This window comes from Stegodyphus dumicola, chromosome 2 (genome assembly GCF_044657685.1).
Source record: "Stegodyphus dumicola isolate Sdum_Otavi_A_Nest chromosome 2, ASM4465768v1".
Lineage (NCBI taxonomy): Eukaryota > Metazoa > Arthropoda > Arachnida > Araneae > Eresidae > Stegodyphus > Stegodyphus dumicola.
Genome location: NC_140769.1, coordinates 181652597 through 181668080, shown reverse-complemented (window position 1 = coordinate 181668080; position 15484 = coordinate 181652597). Strand labels below are relative to the sequence as shown.

Sequence of the window (15484 nt, the reverse complement as noted above, 5' to 3'; positions counted from 1 at the left end):
CTTCAAACAGACATAGTTAAATAACAAAGGTTATTAATAAAAAATTTTTAATAAGTTTTACTGGTAATTTCTCATGAAAAGTATTACCTAAAAAAGAATAGAAAAAGAAAAATAAGTAAAAAATTGCTACTTATAAAATAATTTTCTTCACTTCTGTTAATCTGATAGTCTTATAATGAAAATTACTTCTTGTTTTATTTAAATTTCTTGTTTTGCTTTTTTAAAAATGTATTAATTAATAAAAAGTATGAATGTGAAAATTATCCTTCTTTCCATCTCGCGCGCACAAATCAATATGCGAATATCCATTTGCAATTATTAAATTTTTAAAAATCATGTCCGCGATATTATCGTCATGCAGTAATTTGTAGGTACTTTATTTTTTACCACGATATTTTTGACGACGATGTTTTTAAACTGAGAAGTTTTTGAACCGCTTCTATTTTCGACGACGATATTTTGTACCACGATGTTTTATAACTGCAATGTTTTCTCTTTGCTTTATTTTCTCCCACGATGTTTTGTATCACGACGTTTTCGCCTTTGCTGTTTCCTCCGCGACGTTTTCGTCTGCGGTGTTTTCGGCTGTAACCCAATGGGCACATCTCTCGCAAAGAAAAAAAATCTTATTACAACTGATAAGCATTCAAAGCAAGAAGCTGTTTACTGTCCTATTATTTGCCCTATGGTGAAACTAGATATTTCAAGTAGGGCTGTAACTGCAAACCTAGAAATTTTAGTGCAAGTAATATCTTATTTTACTAAATTTAGCTTTTATAGGACTAAATTCATATCTTTTAATAAAAGAAACCGGAAATGGACTTTTGCTTTTACGATAAAAAGTTTCATCATTTGTTTTACACAATAATTGTGGAAAAGTATGATTAATTGTGAAAAAGTACATGGATTTAAGGTATTTTTATAAAATGTTTTGTCTAGCTACGAATAATTGTGCAGTAGTAAAAAATGCTATAGCTCCAAACAGTCAGACATATGCATTTGAAGGCTTTTGTATCAATCAAAGCGCAACATACTTCAGCTTTTAACAGAGCACCTGCGCCAACAGAAATTGGAGGCATGAAGATTAGATGCTAATAGATCATTTATTATAAATCATCAGCACTGTTAATATGTATGACTTCGCATTTTTTTCTTTTATATATGAGAACGCTCAAAGACCTTTTCCAATTGCATTAATATGAATTATTTCTTTGTTTTATGTCATTTCTATTTATGAAAAGTATCCACGGCAATGCTTTACTTCGCAAAGCGTGGGAAGCCTACATTCTGAGTATTATGCGTGAAATAGTAAGACAAAACAGAAAGTCAGATTAGAGATTCTTCTCTTATGAAACTTAAATGATTTGACATAAAATTTAATTGTATCAGAAGAAAAGATAAGTTTGGGAAACATTTTCTAAATCTCTTTCAAAAACGTGAAATCGAAATATATTTACATAACGGAAAATATATTAATTTACGCATCTTCAGATTTTGTGCATATTTCTATAAAAACAAATAATTAGACATATTATAAAATTAAAGTTTAAATTTTAATGAGAATATTATTCTGATTGTTATTTGTTGAAATATTACCTTTCCATCGTTTGTGACTGCGGCGAAGAGAGAAGAAGAGAATGGAGCCCAGGTTACATCTTTGACTTCGTTGAGCAAGTCAAATATAAATACAGACTTTCTAATATATAATGTAACTAATATTAGATTTCAGTTATTATAAAAATACTTTCTTAAAGTGACACAAATATATATTAATATCACTAAATCAAGAATCAGAAAAGAGCAAGAAGTTTTACAAATGATATCATGAGTAGATATAAACCGCTATGCATCGCATTCACCATGCAATTTTTCAAAATCGTTAGTGCTAAATGTGCAATAATAGTTTTTCTCAAAACGAAATGAATGTTATTCTAAAATTATTGACAGAAATTTTTCTTTCTCACAAAATAAAAGTAAACTTTTGCGACGCCAGTTAATATATTTTGAGCTTGCTGTTTTGAAAACTTGATAGTTATTCAGTAGTAAATATAGTTACACTGGTATTCAAAATTAAGGTAATTATTACATTTGGTTGATTATTTTTTTAAATGATGATCGTATGTTAATGAAATTTGATATGGACATAGGTTGATATAAAACAGACAACAGTTATGGTAACAGGCATAATCGTGCATTAAGCTCATCGGTGTAGGAAGGTTTTAACAGAGGTTGCAAGATCGAACAAAAAAGAAGGCCAATAAGGGATGTAGTACCCTCTGACGGTCATACAAATAATTACATTGAAAACGGAAATGAGGCATTTTTTTTTTTCACTCCTCTGCCATAGTAATGCAGTTTTCAGGTCCTGAAGAGTTCTGGGAGCAGGGAGACACTGACTGGAAATTATAAAATTTGCGTTTTTGATATCCCTTTTAACTTGCCTCACGAGACTAGTAAATTAAGTAAGAGTAATTAATTTAATGGGTGTACAAGAAAGTCATGTAGTGTCCCTATCAGAGTTCTTTTAATGACATTAGAAACATCAGTAGTCCGGTCTTTTCATTTTTCACTGTTGCTATCTCACAGTATAAAACTAATGTCCAATATTTACGAACTTTAGGGTCTGAAACAATACCATTTATGAGAGATGTTCCCGTGACTGAAGATTCCTAATTTTTTATTCAAATTTCAACACTATATTATTTACAGCAAACTCTGCGTTTCATGACGAAAAAACCTTTAATGATCGCTTTGAGCTATGCTTTTTAATGCAGAAAATATATCTGAGGAGTACTGAAGTTTGTGTCATCTGCTAATGTAAGTTTTCTAATTTTATTTTTGTTAATATTTACTGCGTATCTGTTAGAAATATAGCATTTAGTAACTAGCTGTCTATGCGATAAAAATCGGTAATATGTGAAGAAATTAGGAAGTATTAAATTAGGCCTTATCCGCCATTATTCTTTATATAAGAAAGGCATCAGTGACGTTCGTCTGTTATAGTAGAATGTAGACTTAGCGAGTCAAATGCGACATCTTTATCTAATATTCAGCAAATTCATTTAGGAACTTTTATCCCGAGAATCCTTATATTATACATTCCATTATGCATTTGGAAGGAATAATAGATAATATTTTTCAGTTTTCAAACGAAACAGTGTTATTTTCTATTATAATAGGTTATCTGTTTTTATATAATAATGATTATGGTTTGTTCGTAAATAATTTTTTTAGATTAAATAAGAGAAGAGCTTTTGCTACGTTGGATATATTGGGAAATTATTTGCAAATTCCGAGGATGAAACAATAGCCTTATTCATTTTCAGATCGGTAAATAATGCACTATATTTTTACATGTTATCCGGTAAAAGAATGTACTTATTTTATCACAATTTTTTTTAGTTTCTTTAATCTGGATCCCAGTCGAGATAAGTCAGAACATCATCCACTTACTTCAAACAATGATCCCATATTCTTATTGTCCAATCAGCACTGCAAGACAGAAATACTCGAGAATGATGGGGATTCCACTGGACGTTGTACACAACGTTCTTATGATCTATGTAGGTTTCCAAGTACTGAGCAGTCGACAAATTAGAATACTTCTGAATGAGTCCATTTTCATTACCAACCAGAAATAAATCATTTGTTTCTGGATTGAATGATATACATGTTCCACAACCTTTAAAGTAATCACAAAAATGTAAACATATAGATGCCCTTGTATGTAAGTTACATAGCAAAGATTAACCACAAACAAATTTATATTTCTTCACTCGGTATTTTGGAGGTGTCCGCCGAAAACATCGCGGACGAAAACTTCGCGGAGAAAATAACACAAGGCGAAAACTTCGCTGTACAAAACATCATGGAGAAAAGAAAAGCAAAGAGAAAACAGCGCAGTTCTAAAATATCGTGGTACAAAATATTGTGGTCGAAAATAAAGCGGTTCAGGAACTTGGCAGTTTAAAAAATCGTCGTCGAAAATATCTAGGTAAAAAATAAAGTACCTACAAATCATCGCGTGACGATAATACCGCACGCATGCGTTTTCAAGTTTTAAAAGATGTAAATGCTTGTTCGCATAATGATTTGGGAGCGCAAGAATAAAAGAGGGATTCTTTTAATTCTACATTTCATATTTTTGAATGAACTAATGAATTTTTGCTGAAAAAATAAGAAGGAAACTCAAAAATTGAAAATGAGAATAAAATTAATGCAATTTATAGAACTTGATAGAATTTTAAATTTACATAGTTGATTAACAAAGGTCATTAATAAATTAACCTATTTGTATAAAGTTTTACTGATAATTTTTTATGAAGAATAAATACAGTCTAAAAGTGCTTAGAAAAAGGAAGAAAAATAACTGCATGAAGTTACCTCTATAAAAATTGTTTAGTTAATTATCAAATTATTTTCTTTGACATTTGTTAATCTGATATTGTTTTAGTAAAAATAATAAAGATATAAAGATATAAAAATAATAAAATATATAAAAGAGTAGAGAAATTATTGTAAATTTTTATTGTAAATATTTTGTAAATATGTATATTTAATCAATACTGGATTCTTTCCTTTTACTAATAAAGGGCCAACTCTTTTCAAAAGTCTCAATTATAGCCCGAATTGAGTGAAGATTTTAATCTCCTTCTTCTAATTTTCCATACTTTAGCCAGTATTTAGTTAAGTTTTGATATACCAGTTGAAATCAAGTTCATTAAACTTTTAATATTTTCTTTCATCAAATTTAAGTTTTATTTAACTTCCTAAAGGAATTTTTGAGAAATTTCTGGGAATTTTTAGAGGTTTTTTAAGGACTTCATTTCAAAAAAATTTTGGGAAATTTTACTTTAAAACTTTAATATTAAAACATTTCAGTTTTTCTTAATTACTTTAATTTTTTGCAATTTTCACGCAAAATATCTTTCACTTAATTTTTTAACAATTTTCACAATTTTTCAACAGAACACACATTTCAAATTACAAACAGTTTACATTTTTTTCACATACCACTTCACTTTAATTTCCTTCAAGCAAACTTACATCTCTTGATTGGCTTAGTTACTTAACTCCCTAAATAATTGATATTACTACCTTTAGGATTTTTAATTTAATTTAATTTTTAATATTAATGTTTACAAAAAAATTTTTACTATAACAAAGATAGCAGCTTGACACTCAACTTTACCTACATAAGCGCCATCTATATAATTTGAAGAACACACTTACTTCTCTTTCACAACACTTTTGCAGACCCCAACACTCCTATAGTAGGTAAGTTAGAATTAAAACTTACTATTTACTTGCTTTAAGTATTTTTTTAAAAAAATTTTTATGTAGTATCTAAGTATTTTCTAAATATGAAATTATATTTTTAAATATATATTTGTTTTTTAAAAATTGTAATTAGTTCTTTTTGTTTCTTATTGGTTTATATGGATTATGTATAGTTCTTTTATAGTTTCTTTTTATTGATATGCATATTCGTATAGGGGAAGTTTCTGTAGACAAGGATTTCTAAAATACATTGGTTTCTAGATTTTTTTTATTATTATTTTATAAAAAATTTAATTTTAAAAAATTTAATTTTTTAAGAAAAAGTTTAATTCTTGACTTTACTTGCTTGTTACTCAAAAGACTTCATTAGTATTTTCCTTTTTGAACTTTAATTCTTAAATGTTAATACTTAAATGTTAATTTCTAAGAGTACCACTTTATTGGAATTACTTTTGGTTTTGACTTTTAGCCCTTGCCTGCATGAATGACGAAACACGAATTGAATGATTGGGGAGTTAGGTTTGGAGGCAACTTCCCCTTGATAAGTCTGTCTCCTGCCTACTCTACGGTCATTCGCATATGCATTTTTTAAAAATTGTTTAATTTAATTTTAATTTAATTTTAATTTATTAAATTAGTAGATTTATTTTCATGGATAGATTTTGCACTTGATTTGCTTATGCTTCTGAATTTAAATGATATTGTAGATTAGTTCAAGAATTAAATCTTTTACATTTTTGCACATTTTTTTTTAATTATTTTAAATTATTTCGGCTTTTTTCCTTTTTTTAGAATTTAAATTTTCTTTTTTACTTTTATACGTATTTGTTAAGAATTTAAATTTGTTTAAATTTAAATTTCATTCCTTGCAGCAATGGCGCAAAGAATATATATTTATATATGTATTTATTAAATATGTATTTATATTTATATTTAGGGTTTTCATCCGCAGAGAACCCGTTGGCGCTTCGGGAAAGAACCCGTTGGCGCCGTTGCATTTTTACTCGCCAAGCTCGCCGTTCATCGACGATGAGCTGAGCCGTAAACGTGACATTTTGCAAACGTGATTTTTAGAGCATGTAAATTCAAATTAGCAGACAAAACAAGTTGGCGATGTTTACATTTACCGGGTTCTCTGCGGAAGTGCTTCCTATATTTATATTTATATTTATATTTAATTTTTTTAATTAAATTCAATTTATTCTTATGAAACAATTTAGTAAAAATTATATTTTTTTTTTTGTTTTCGTTTATTCTTAAATTGTTGTTAACATTTTCATGTATAGCATGCAATCAATTTTTTGGATATCGATTTGTTAGTTATGATGAAAGTCAGTTACATAATATGTCAGTATGGGATTTGAAAAACGCATGTGTGCGATTTTATCGTCGCGCGATGATTTGTAGGTACTTTATTTTTTAACACTATATTTTCGCGATGATGTTTTTAAACTGCGAAGATTTTGAACCGCTTTATTTTCGACCGCGATATTTTGTACCACGATGTTTTAGAAATAAGATGTTTTCTATTTGCTTTCTTTTTTCCCACGATGTTTTGGACCGCGACGTTTTCGCCTTGCGTTGTTTTCTCCACGACATTTTCGTCCGGGATGTTTTTACCACGTGTTTTCGGTTGTAATCATTTTGGAAGTTGTACTAAATATGAGTGCTTTTATTTTTTTTATAATAAAACAAGACACAAAGAATACTTGAGTTAAAATTTAGAAATGCATGAAAATTAATAAATTTATATCCCCATTTCCTTTTATACACTTCAATTTAATTTTAATTGGTCTAATATCTGATATTTACTAAAAGTCTTTAAGGAGATCAAACATAAAAGAAGAGTTTTAACAGGAAAATATATTTTTCTGCTTTCAGTCTTTTATCTATTATTTCTTATAAGTACGGATCTTGTTTACAAGAGTAATAAATATCCATTATGGGATATGCATTATGTTTTAATAGTCTGTATAGAATGTTCAGTATGCCTCACAAAGATTATGGATATTAGAATACAAAATGAGATTTCACTTTTAGAGAAGCTTCTCGTCTAAGAAAGAGTATTGCCAGATTCGGTTTCAAAAGTGAACTGAATGGCTGGATCAATCGAATTCATAACTGATAAAATCTGCGAGAAAACTTCTTTATTACCATCAAAATGCGTGAAAGTTTCTTCTACATAGCGAATTCAGAGACGAAAGGACAGGTTCTCAAATAATTTGATCTTAAAATAGTATATGCAGATGTCAAAAAGAAAAGGACTGAGGGGATTATCCGTAGCTAATACTTCAATATGGCGATAATATTTTCTTTGGGAAACAAACTGGGTTTCACTCAAAGAGACTGTAGCAAGACAAATTAACTAGTATTCAGGTATGTTGGAATTTCGCAAGCTTAATCTAAAACTGACTATTCCGACTTTTGTATACCGACTTTTGTCTCGCAACAAATACTTAAACCTTTCATGACCGTAAATTATCTGAGCTAGCTTATAGCTTATTTGTTTGACTGTGATTTATTTAGACTACTTTAGGAACATTTAAATGTATTTTATTGTTATTACTAAATTTACATCCCACGAGATGTGGTTTGTTTGTAACGCAAGTCGTGCCTTTTATGTTAAAACTTTCAGATCAAATAAAAAGGTTATTTAAACCTTCTTAGGATTTTGTTATAATATCGCAAACGTAGCGATAACTCGCTGACATGTCTAATAAGGTCTAAAGGACTTAACTTCAACTTCCAGATCAATAGCAATTTTACAAACTAGTTTGCTGTAAAACAGCGTAATCCTGTTATAGAACTCCTTTATGACAATATATAAGCACCAAATAGTTATACTGTCTATTAATTAAAAGATGCGCTTAATTAACAAAGAAATAAATTTTCCGTACTCGTAAAATTAGTCTTCCTTATTGAGCGCTCCTCAGCTAATAACTCGTTTTCTCTTAAGTTGAGGACTTCGGATGGTATGAGTTCGGTCTGAAAGAAACGTTAACTTCAAGTAGAGATAACGAAATAACGGTACACGAAATGCATTGTTAAATCATTTAAAAGTAATTCCTTTGAAATCACTTCTGCGTTTTTTTTTTTTCGGTTAAAACTAAAGAACCAAAGAGAAAATTAAATCAGACAAGAATATAATTTCTGATAAAATTCGCAGCTCTCGAGTGCTGTTGACGTTCACAGTTTCATATAACTTGATGCTTAAAATGGCACGTCATTGGAAGTGTTTTATGAAAGAAACGAAACATTTCATATTTTTCATCATGACAAAGATTATAACTAATTTCCCACTAGATTGATTTATAAATAAAAATTGAAACATTTCATATATATCTTACTAAAACCTAAAGCGTCTAATTCGAATGTTACCACAATAAATTATCTAAACTGGTTCACTTGCAAAAGGCCAAAGATTTAACTAAATGAACATAACTTCTATTAATAGTGCAAATTTAGCTAAAAATTAGGAATTTCAGTATGAAGTTAACATTTACTCTAAATCTATGCAATTCGAGTGGCGGCCACAAACAATTTGAAATTCTAATTCTTGCCTATTTCAATAACACTTCTTTTTTGGATAGATTTGCGATAAGAAGAAAAGTAGCAAGCAGCAGTTTATCTGTGCCGAAATGCAGAAAGCAAGTAAATTCTGTTCTGAATGAAATCTGAATTCAGAATCAGTTAGTTTGGGTTCTCAATGCATTTGATTGGATAATTAATACTGCTGTAAAATTATTATTGGCTGTTTTAGTTCCATTTATGTCACAAGCGTTACGTAAGAGCCATATGACATGGATCAATCTCAATACGACACAGCGGGGAAAAAAAGATTATTTTTAGAATAAAGAGCGGAAATAAAAATAATTAAAGTTAAGAATTAACGAGTTATTACTAATATAAATTATAATTTGTATTTACATATCTCCCTTAAAGTATAAAAAGGGCGTAGAGGTAGAGAATCCTTTTTAAAGAAAAGGCGTTAATGTAGTAGCAAATGGATAGAAATGTAAATCATAAAAATTTGATCAACATAATTAATTAAATAATTGTGAAGTATAATTTTTAATATAAGATTATTTAAAAATAAATTTTTCGGTGTTTTGGTCCAAATGTCTTTCTGTTTCAGAGTCCACATAATGATTATTCTTCAGGGAATAGGAGGAGTAATATTGGAGATAGGATAGGAGAAAATAATAATAGGAGGGGGAGTAAACGGGAGCACCATTCTTCTAGGATATATTTAATTGGCATAGAGCAGGGTACACCTTTATTTTTATTTTAAAATATACATAAATGCGTATATAATTATATATATATCATAATTACAAAAAAATTAAAACAAAATATAATCATGTCTAGAATTTTTGCGTATTAAGCTGCTGAAAAAGTATCAGTATAGGTATAAAGTAAGAAATTTAGAACCAGGTTTTCACAAAGACCAAAAATTGAAATTCATAAGTAATAAATTTAAATTAATCATATAACTGCAATAAAGAATGCAATAAATGTGAAAACTAAAACTCATCAAACAAGCAATACCCCAATTAAAAAAATCAAAGAAATTTAAAGTAAAAAGAACATAATAGAACAGGATTTCAATCAACCTCAATGTCACTTTTTCAGAAGGAGGAACAATGAAATCTATTGAAATCTCTCTTCCACTAAAGTCCTTGCCTTTTTTTTTATCCAGAATTAGCCTTTCAATTTTTGGTCTTTGTGAAAAATTGGTTCTAAATTTCTTAAGGTCGTTGTGAGACCTTTTTGTTCGAGCAGTTAAATTCTGTTGGAGGAAGATGTAGAGGTTACGTTAAGTTTCTAACAGTTATTTTAAGTTTAAACGTGCTTTACTTACTGCCTATTCTCGTTTCCCATCTACTGTTCTCTACCAGAATGTGTTTTTAGTATTAAGCCGACAAGGTTAAATAAGGGCCAACTACGTTAGGTATTTGTGTCTAGCTTCGGCTAAGTCTGTTTAGTTTAGCATCAGATTAATTTCTTATTTTCTTATCCTGATCTAAAAGCCCGAATGAAGGCTTCCCTGTAATGCCTAGAAGGGGCCATCTGTTATTATTTCTTTGAGTGAATAAAAGGGTATTTTAATCTTTCTCAAGACTTTGTCGTAAATACTTGAATTCAGCGAATTCACTAGTTTTCTCGACATTGTAACATAGACAAAGTACTGCGGAACATTAGAAGGTCATTAATAGATTTCATGGAAAATAGGAACGAAAAAATTGCAAGAAATCGTACGCATTAGTTCGACGATGAAACGATATTAAGCTTTACGGAACTCCTTTCGCCTACGAGATGAGGTTCCCTTACGCAAATGAAAAACGGACGTTGGAAAGATTTTTTTTTATTATGGCAACTCATCTTTTTGAGTTTCTGGTATTCTGTCATTTTGGTCATAGTAACCCTAGATCAGAGGTAGCCAACAAGTCGATCGTGATCGACCGGTCGATGGCGAGGTTACTTTTGGTCGATCGTCGATCGCTTTCAATGACTGAAGTGGAATGCGGTATACAATGGACTTTGAAGCGATTGTAGAAATTAAATCCTTTTAGCAATAGTTTAATGAATTCTGCGAATCTGCCGAGGTCATAAAGTCCTAGAATTCTCGCAGCCTGATACTGTAATCTCCGCGCATCCAGTACAATATATTTTTACTTCTTAAGTTTTGCAGTTATCACCGGGCGCAATGCGTGAATGCAACTGTTAGGGTTCGATTCATCGAAAAACGCACTCAGCTTGAATATTTGGCAGTGTCATACGGTAGATTCTTTTCTTTTGTATTAACAGTATTATTATTAATCAATATTATGTATTATCAGTGACAACTTTGGGTTTCAATTTTTCTTCCGTTTAAAATGTAAGTACCTTTTCTTTGTTTTAAATCAAATTCCTTTTCTTACATATCTATTTACTTGATAAGTGAGCATTCTCGGCAACATATCTCTAAACTGCGGTTATTACACTGAGAGAAAAATAAGGTACAGTATTACGCATATATTAAGAATAACAATAATTCTGTTTAAATTTAGATTTCGGTATTTAAACCGTAATAATTATATATTGTAAATTTAATATACTTCTTGTAACTTTGAATATATCTGTATTGAATTTTAATACACTTGTGTAGCTGTCTCCGATCGTAGTATTCAATATTGTTACTATTTCTCTGAATGTAATGGAGATAATAGCAGAAGTTCATGAGTTTTTAATTTTCTAGAAAAATATTTAATTCAATATTTATTCTTTAAAATGTCATATTTCTTTGCATTCTAGTATACCCATGAACATGAGTAGTAAACTTAAGAAATCGGAAACTTATCACTTCAATGAAGAATGGGAACTCGATTACTTTTTTAAAATGTCGGACGATAAATGTTGTTGTTTAATATGCCTTACCTCAGTAGCCATTGCTAAAAAGTGTAACCTGGAGAGACATGTTTTTAGTTTTACATAACGAGTATCAAGCATATTATTCACCAATTTTTGAACAGAGAAAACATAAAGTTAAGGATCTTTAAACTCAATTAACAAATCAACAAAGAGTTTTTAAAAAGCCAAGGTTGAAGTCACAAGCAGTAACTACTGCATCATTCAAAGTAAGCTATCGTCGCTCAGAAAAAGAAAAAAAAAAACTCTTTGAAAATTTGTAACTCTTTGTAATAAAAAAAAATTGTAAGACATTCTCCGACGTTGAATTTATAAAGGAATTTTTTTAGAAATGTCAGATTCACTTTTTAACAATTTTAAGAACAAGAGTGAAATTGTAGCTGTCATTCAAGATCTGCAATTGTATCGAAACACAGTGATGCGTCGAATTGAAAGGATGAGTGGGAATGTAAAAGAGTAGTTATATAATTATATTAATAGATATTCTTGTTTTTCCCTTCAGTGTGATGAATCGGCTGATATCAGTGATATGGCACAGTTACTGTTTTCGTTCATATGGTTTTTAAGGATTTTACATTTAAAGAAGAATTGTTGGGTATGATTTCTTTGGAGAAAGGCTTAGATATGTAGACATATTCAAAGCCTTTAAGTACTTGCTCAATGATCTGAAAGTACCACTTTTTAAATTAGTCTCAATAACAACGGATGGCGCAGCTGAAATGATAGGTAGCATAAATGGATTTATAGCCCTATGTCAGAAGGAAGATGAATTCTCTGCCTTTTTAAGCTATGACTGCATATTTCATCAGCAAGTGTTAGCTAGCAAGAGCCTGAACACAAAAGAGGTAATGGACATAGCATTTAAAATTGTTAATTCAATTCGAGGATATTCCTTCAAACGGCGTCTCTTCCAACTGCAGCTCGATGAAGACCTGCCTGAATTATTACTACATACCGATATCAGATGACTAAGCAGAGGTACATTTTTGCAGCGATTTCGTGATTTATTGCCTGAAATTATAGATTTTCTTCACGAACAAGATGGAAACTGTGAAAATTTAAATGATGAAACTTGGCTCAGTGACTTAGCATTTCTTACTAATTTTACTTCAAATTTATTTATTTAAATTTAGAATTACAAGGTAAAAATAAAACAATAATTGATATAATCAACTGCATAGTCGTATGTAAAAACAAAATCTATTTTGCTAATAGAAGATCTACAACAAAATAATCTGAATCATTTTTTAAATATGACGGATAACTTACAAAACATAAAATATTAATTATAAGATCGGCAAATATGTCCAAAATTCAAAACGTATTCGAAGATTTTGAGATAAGATTCCAGGATTTTGAAAAATAATTAAAGAAATAGTGGAATTTATACCTTTTTCTTTTAAAAAAGATTTAAGTGTAAAACTCATTAGCCAAAAAGTTTCAGACGTATTTCATATGGATCAAAAGCATTAGAAAAGGAAAGTATAACTGATTCTTACAAGCCCGAAAATGTGAAGATGATTTTTGGAAATATGTCAACCGAGAAAAATCTCTCAGTATCACAACATGTAGCGAATATTCTTGTTTCGGATCTACATACCTATGCGAATCGGCATTTTCCTACTTGAAACTAACGAAGGATAAACAACGTTCTGACCTGATTGATTCCCATACTGAAGACTCATTAATATTATCTTTGTCAGGATTATACACCTAATTATGATTCCTTGGTTAGAGACATGCAAAATCAGTCTTTCCATTGATGTTAAGTCAACAAAATAAATTTTAAATCTGTCTTTATCTGTAGTTATCTGTTTATCTGTTACTTTTAATTAATAAATATTGTTAATAATTATCCGTGTTCTTTTCTTTTCCTTTGACATGAGTTTTCGAGATCTTTAAATAATTATTGCTGTTGTTTTGTTGTTTTTTACGTAAGTAGATAAACCTTACATCTATAATTCAGTACGAGCCGCCCAGACAGTATAATGGTTAGGGGAGCCTGACTACGATACCGAAGGGCCCGGATTCGAATCCTGGAGAAGGCATGGATGTAAATTGTCTGTCTCTTCATAGGAGGCAAAGGTGGCCCACCTATTAGGTGCTTCCATAATAAAGATATCACCTTAGAAGTGGCCGTTGCTGGCAATGGCAAGTGGCCGGTATTGGAAAAAAAATATTTCAGTACGAGGTATGCTCAGCAAGCTATTGATAGATGAGCAAAAAAGTCATGTTATTCTTTCATGATAAATTCTCCTGGCCCAGAAAAATGCGAAAGTAAAATATTGAAATCAAATTATCAGCCATACTGTGCATTTTTATAACAACTTTTATTAATGAACAAATAGTGCAACAACTTATACATGGCAGTAGATAAAAAAATTAAATTGTATTTTAAGTTAGTAAAAATCTATCTTGAAAAAGTGTAGGAAAATCGAATTTTTTAGGTACCAGATGTACTGAATGCTGCTATTAAAAGTTGGATTTGGAAATTTATTTTTATGAGCTTATATTTCGAAAACTTAATAAGTAATTTAAAAAATAAAAATAGTTTTGAACATATATTTTACTTATCTACCCGTATCTCGCTGTAATGATCCTTATACTGAAATACAGTGTATAAACATTGTATGTATTTTACACCCTTCTTCCACCTTAAGACTACACCTATGACAACCAGTCGATCGCGACACACTTTTAAGATAAAAATTAGATCTTATATACAAAAAAGTTGGCCACCGCTGCCCTAGATAATAGAGTAATGTTTGGACGGCTTTTGCAGCCTTCGGTTTACATAACTGTTTTTTTTTTCTTGGGTGAGAAATGTTTTGAGGGGTTAGGTTTGTATTTAGAAAAGCTGCGTAAATAGGCGTTTTAAATTCATTTTAGAAGCAAAAATTTAATAGGAGGGGAAGAAATTTGATATGTAACTGTTCTCTGAAAAGCCATATGGTTTATTATACATAAACACACTCACCTTAGCAAGTATCCAATCAATCACTTTGCAATCGGCAGAAATAGAACAAAAGTTCGGTTGGCCATCGATGTTATCAGGCAGCCATTTTACCTTAAAAAAGTATAATTTTTAATCTTAGTTATTCTACAAAATTTACAGTATATTGCATGAAACATATCCACTGCATATCGTTTTAAACTATAAAATTGCGTTGGCAATGAAGTTAATTGAGCTTATAAATATGCTTAAAATAAAGTAAATATGCTTTCTTTAGGTTGGATTTCGCACACTATTAAAACTTTTTTTTTTGTCCGCGTGGGCATTTATTGGAACTTAGAAAGTGAGGTCTCAGGTTTATCAAAAGCAACTATACATTACGAAAGAGTTTTTATTAGATTTGCCAGATAAACAGGAAAGCAACTAAATAATATTTGTTTAGCGCATAAGATGCACAAGCATAGTATTAGGACAACGAAGCAGAACATCAAAAAATGACGAAGTAGTATTTGAAGTATATATTCTAGCTAAGTTAACATTGCCTTTAATACTAACAGTAAATTACTTTAATTTAATTACTTACTGAATTCGAATTTTACAGTATATCAAATAATAAGGAATTAATAGTAATTATCAATAATTTTACTGTCGCTGTAATTAATTTTCTATAAGTCTGAAGTTCTCTGCCTCCTCTCGTTTACACCAGTAGTCATTGTTGAGAGGGAAGAATAAGTATTTCGATAATAAGAGATAATTAAGATATATGCAAATCTCAAATAGTACAACTGCTTATATGATGCAATTCGTATGACTGCTTTTAAGGATTTATAACAGCAAGATGCA

General features: G+C 30.0%; 1 protein-coding gene across 1 annotated transcript in view; it reads right to left on the bottom strand.

The window, feature by feature from the left end:
• Window positions 1–57: 57 nt before the first annotated feature.
• LOC118189563 (dynein intermediate chain 2, ciliary-like) overlaps window positions 58–15484 on the bottom strand; it is a 55084-nt gene continuing 39657 nt past the window's right edge. Inside the window, 5 exon segments of the mRNA XM_085810249.1 lie at window positions 58–87; window positions 1597–1696; window positions 3454–3638; window positions 3641–3682; window positions 14666–14755. Of these exon segments, the coding sequence (XP_085666375.1) occupies window positions 58–87; window positions 1597–1696; window positions 3454–3638; window positions 3641–3682; window positions 14666–14755 (447 nt within the window).